This window comes from Asparagus officinalis, chromosome 7 (assembly GCF_001876935.1).
Source record: "Asparagus officinalis chromosome 7, Aspof.V1, whole genome shotgun sequence".
In the NCBI taxonomy this organism is placed as follows: domain Eukaryota; kingdom Viridiplantae; phylum Streptophyta; class Magnoliopsida; order Asparagales; family Asparagaceae; genus Asparagus; species Asparagus officinalis.
In genome coordinates this window covers 50,085,032-50,091,010 of record NC_033800.1, presented here as the reverse complement: position 1 = coordinate 50,091,010, position 5,979 = coordinate 50,085,032, and the positions used below count along the sequence as shown (strand labels likewise).

Sequence of the window (5,979 nt, the reverse complement as noted above, 5' to 3'; positions counted from 1 at the left end):
CCCCCCCCCCCCCCCCCCAAATAGTTTTAAAAAAATTGCACCCAGATTCTTATTTATGTGAGCACTAAGCAAATTAGCAGCCAATTTGCAACAAGTATAATAGCATTTATTAGTCCATTTGAATATTTAAACAACCAATCCAAATGGATTGACCCATTTGAATTTAGCTCATTATCAATTAAAATTCAAAACGTGCATTTTCCCGTTAGGTACTATAAATTTATAATATTATATATATTTTAGATAAATAGATACTTGCCATTTTCTTTCTAACTATGAAATTTTTTTTAATCCAAAATCCCTACTCACATTTGTTACGGATCAAATAATGATTGCTCAAAATCATGTACACCAACCGCATTCATCCTACGCGGTGCGTCGCTGTTGCCAGCTCATACCCTCATATTGCTTCGCTAGTCATGGATCAACATCACACGCAAATTCGAACCGGAGTTGAAGTCTGTCGGCAAACATGAGATTGAATTGAACTACCTTTCGGCAAACCCACGTAAAACTGAATTAAATTTTGCATAGTTTTCAACTGGTTTAGGGGCTGTTTGTTTGGCCGTTTTGGCCTTGGGAAGCGGCCAGAAAGCTGCCAAAATGAAAACAGCTCTTTTAGAGCTGTTTTGGCCAGAAAGCTGCCATTTAGGCAGCTTTCTGGCTCCTTCCCGAGGTCAAAACGGGAGTTTTCAGCCATCCAAACAGCTCTTTAAAGGCGAGAAAGTATCAACTAGTTTGGTATGCATAACATTAAATGAGCATCAAATAGAGGTTAACTATTAAATCATTGGACGTTAGTATTCAAGCCAATAATTGACATATGTTTAATGCCACATTAAATGTCATGAATCATTCCCGATTGATATTTTACATTGATATGACCTAATGCATTAAATTTTAAAGACGTCAATTTATGTACTAAAAACTATTTTAGTAAATAGTAATAGAGAGATTGTCATTAATGAGTGGATTCCAAGTACAACAATGCTTTTTCCCCCACATGAGACAGAATCTCATCCCATGTCTTTTACTATCCAAATTGACACTTAACTTAATAATTAATCTTTTAATTTTTTTTATAGATATTACTCATTCAAATTATCACATTTGGATAGAAATACTCCGAAACTCACATTTGAATAGAAATAGTCTCTTTTAATAGGGTTTCCACTATGATCATGATAGTAGTTCGCGTTGAACAGATATTTGTCAAATCACCATAACAATATCAAGATGTATGTATAACAATTTTGTAGCATTAAGTCCGCACGTATAACAACAATTAATTAAACAAATATTTACAATTTCAAGTAATGAAGTTTCCAGGAAAAGATTTAAAAAGAGAATGACGAGCATGGGGTGGTGTCTCATTTTGCTAATTGAGCTATTAAGAGATATAGAGTGGTGAGTTCCACACCTTAGACCATCTCCAGCAGGAGGTGAAATTTCACATCCTTCTCTCCTACCACATCACTTTATTTAATTCAATAATCTTCATTTCCCTATCAACTCTACAGCGGAGATTTTTCAGAAAGTTTTTTACTTTATTTGGGACCCACCATAAACCACATCACTTCAACATTACTATTTTCGGGGCGTTGTATATTTGGATGTTGTGGTTGAGGGAGGGTATTTTGAGGTTGGTTAGGAAAGTGTTAGTCTCTATTTATAGAGTTTGAAAAATGAAAATTAATGGTATAAAAATTATAAATTAATTCATTGTATTTATCTCAAAAAATATCAAATAAAAATAAGGAGGAAAAAAAAAGCTCGCCCAATCAAAATTCGTCACGTGTCCGCTGACATCATCGGGGTGAAAATTTCACCCTTTGGCCAATCTTATTTATTTCACCCCCTTAAAAAACCCCAGCTGCCTTCAAATATCCCAAAAAAAAAAACCCCTGCTGCATATGGTCATAATCTCTGAAAACAATAATTTTGGCAACTGACGACTCGAACACTCACAGCTGACAAATAATAATTCGTGGCCGGTTTCAGTCGGTCTCAAGGCCGTCCGGTCGGAGATTTCTGTAGTGGGGAAAAAGTCGGCGGCGTCGAAAAATTCGGTAAATTATGTTTCTTTTTGCACTCTTTTTTTTTGGGAAATGTTCGTAAAAGTAGTTGCAGAGAAGAGTAAAAGCAAGCAACTTGGTTGCTGTTTACAACCAAAATAAGAGAGATTTGAATGGCAATGATTTTGACAAATCAAATAATATTTGTTTGAATAGCATGAATTGGGTTTCCATGATCAATTGACATGGAATTATACATAGCGATAAGCAATAAATGTATCAATTTGGTTAATTAACATCATCCATTCAAAACTTCATAGGTTTGATAATGCTGACAAAAAAATATATATTGTTTTTGTGGTGGTGTTAGAAGGTTTTAGGTCCTTTTTGCTGAAAACGGACGGTGAAGAGTTCTCCTCTTCCATAATGACAACGGATCTATTAGTGGGTGCTTAGGGTTTGTCTTGATTAAGAAGTGGAAATGGATGAAATTCACATAAATTATAACATTACTTAATTTATGAGGGGATGAGTTTTGGTCATCTTCTCTGCATGCTAAACTGGTGTGTTACTAATATGACACATATTTAGACCCTCACAATCCTCGCCATCATGGTATCCAAATTATTGTTGATAATTTGGATGTGTATCATGCCAACTTAGTGCAGGAAGGGACAGGGTAAACAGATATACTACTCATAATTGGATTGCTTCTTAACAATTTTAATATAAATGAACAATTGAGATTTTGGGAAGTTATAACAAGCAATGAACTCCCCTAATGTTACGCTTTTTCGAGTGAAAATTTCCGGTTTTCTTGTTACTTAGTGTTCCCTAACGTGACATCTACTCTTGTTTTCCTTTGTTTCAGGCATCTCCAAACCGACTCTTTGTAGGTCTACCCCTAGACTCAGTCTCCGATTGCAACACTATAAACCACACCAAAGCAATCTCTGCCGGTCTAAGAGCCCTCAAGCTCTTGGGCGTCCAAGGAGTAGAACTTCCGATACAGTGGTCCATCGCCCAACCAGAGTCCACTTCCGAGTACTGCTGGTCTTCTTATCTCGCCCTCGCTCGCGTGGTTCAGGATGCTGGCCTTGAGCTTCGCGTTGGACTTCACTTGTATGGCTCCAAGAAGAGCAGGCAGGAGGTTTGTCTGCCTAAATGGGTGAAAAGGATTGCTATGGAGAAACCCGATATACTATTCACTGATAGAGCTGGTCAGCGACATGCGGGGTGCCTTTCGTTCGCTGTTGATGAGTTACCAGTTCTTGATGGGAAGACGCCGATGCAGGTGTTTGAGGAGTTTTTCTTGAGTTTTCAGGGTGAATTCTCCGGTCTCATCGGTTCAACCATTACGGTAAGAAAATGCTACTTGTTTTCATATTTACTCCATTTAGTGTCTGTACATACTTGCACTTTGAAATATTGACACACTAATGCCAATATGCAGACAGAAACTTACAGAGCTGACTCTTACCACCATAACTATTAACCCTTTATTGGATAATGAGTAGGGTTAATTGCAGATAGACCCCATCTAGTATTGCTAATTGAACTTCCTACCCCCGCAGTTATATTGTTGCAGATAGATCCCCTGAGTGAAATTTTGTTGACCCTTTTCAGGGGTCTATCTGCAACAATATATTTTCTCTCAGGGGGTCTATCTGCAACAATAGAGCTCTTTCGTGGAGTCTATCTGCAACAATAGAACTATAGGGGTAGTCAGTTTTCAGTGATAGTTTGGGGGATCTATCCGCAATTAACCCTAATAAATATTGTAGAACCTAATAAACTATCAATATGCTTAATCATAGCTAGTTCTTTAGTAACGCCAAAGCCAGTTCTTTGGTAATGCAACTTTGTGATATCCAATACCCTCTGTGAATTCAAGACTTGAGGACCCATTTTTGTCATAAAGAGTATAAAAATTATATATTGGCAAAAAGGACAATTTTGAGGAATTGGAATTGTTTCGTCCTTGCATTGCATATGACTGGTGCCAACTCATGCTTGAGTAGGTTTTAGTACTCTCTGTCTCTAGGTGGATAAGATTGCCAGATCACAACTTAAGTAGGAAGATCTTATTCAACTCTCTTCGCCTCTAAAGCTGGCGTGTTACTATTTTGAGAGCTAGGACTAGATTGACTGATTCCAGCTACTTAACTATCACAATTTCTTGATTGAATTGTTGTATTTGATTTGCTCTCTTTCTTTTGCGCTTCATTGCTATCTTTGATGAAAGAATGGGACTTAGCAACCACCATTTATCCACTCCAAATAAAATGAAATGTAAATGAATAACCCGTTTTCGAACTTACTATCCCTCCCACCCCCACCTAAAAAAAAGAAAAGAAAAGTTATTTTAATTTATTTTTACTCCTTCACCCTCAGAGTAAAAAAAAAATCACTCAGGGAGTCTATCTGCAAAAATAAAAGTAGAGGGTAATATGTTCAAAAGTCAGATACTATAGGGGGTCTAACCGCAAAGAGAATAGAGAAAAAGAAATATATTCTCTTACTGATTTTGCCAAGGAAAAAATAAATAAATAAAAGGGACTAATTAACCCGCTCAATTGTTACAACTTTTTCTAAAAGAATCCGTTAGTAACTTTTCCCCCTTACTCTCATTTTCAGGGCATTCTAGTAGGCCTTGGACCAGACGGAGAGCTCCGATACCCATCCTATCCACCGACCACCACCACTACCCATCCCTTCACCGGAGTCGGAGAATTCCAATGCTACGACAAATTCTTGCTCGCCAATCTCAAATCCCATGCCGAGAACTCCGGCAACCCTTGTTGGGGTCTCTCAGGCCCTCACGATGCCCCAAGCTACAACGAATCGCCAAACTCAACCAACTTCTTCAATGACCAAAATGGCTCATGGGACTCACCCTATGGAAAATTCTTCCTCTCTTGGTATTCCAACCAACTCCTCTCTCATGGTGACCGCCTCCTCTCGATTGCATCAAAAAGTTTTGCAAACTTACCAATAACCCTCTCTGCAAAAATCCCGCTTCTGCATAATTGGCATAAGACTCGGTCTCGTCCAGCTGAACTCACTGCTGGATACTTTAACGGTTATGTCTCAGTTGCAGAGACTTTTGGGAGGCATTCTTGTCAAATGGTTGTATCGGGCATGGATTTGGTCGATAAAGATCAACCAGAAGGATTACAATCAAGCCCAGAGTTGTTGCTCGATGAAATTATTGGAGCATGTAAAAGAAACGGAGTGAGGATTTCTGGGGAGAATTCTCGATTGGTTGGCTGGGATTTTGGTAGAATTAAGGAGAAGTTATCGGTGGTTGGTTCGTTTACTTATCAGAGAATGGGGGCGGATTTCTTCTCGCCACAGCATTTCTTTAAGTTTGCAGAGTTTGTGAGGAGTATGAAGGAGATAGAGTTAGGGGTGGATGATTTGGCGAGCGAGGAAGAGACATTGTCGATGGGAATGGAGGGTGCGTCGAGTGGAGATAGAGAGATGCAAGCAGCGTAAGAACTATGATATTTTTATGTGCAGAGGCGCGTGTGTATATAATATACTCAGTTCAGTTGAGGCGACTTTATACTGGAAACAAAGTGAAATTGAATGCTGTAATCTTGTAAGATTGTTATTTCACAAAGTCTAATGTACAACCTTGTCCTCAATGTAAGATGAGAGCTGAAGAAGGTTAAACCATAAAACATGTAATGTGATATGACGTTGATTCATGGAAAAGCTCCACTTTGCAGTGAGTCGAGAGAGCATTCTTTTGCTTGCAAATAAGTTTGGACCGTGAACGCCTCAAATAATACAGTTTTTGTCACATGATTACATATTTCATGGGCAGCTAAAGGAATCTTTGTATTAAATTAAGGTCACAAAAAAAAACAGCAAAATTTCGGAGCCAGCTGCATGGACTTTCTCCTCTATTCGTCTTTATTAGAAGGCGCCACTTCCTGGGTAAGTACTGAGGCACCCA

At 38.4% G+C, this 5,979-nt stretch overlaps 1 protein-coding gene across 1 annotated transcript; it reads left to right on the top strand.

Moving 5' to 3' along the window:
• Nucleotides 1,959-5,753, top strand: LOC109847119 (inactive beta-amylase 9; the record flags this gene model as incomplete). The annotated part of the gene is made up of 3 exons (XM_020416364.1): nucleotides 1,959-2,069; nucleotides 2,887-3,375; nucleotides 4,653-5,753. Coding segments are annotated over 3 exons (1,461 nt in total), but the record flags the coding sequence as incomplete, so codon positions are not given.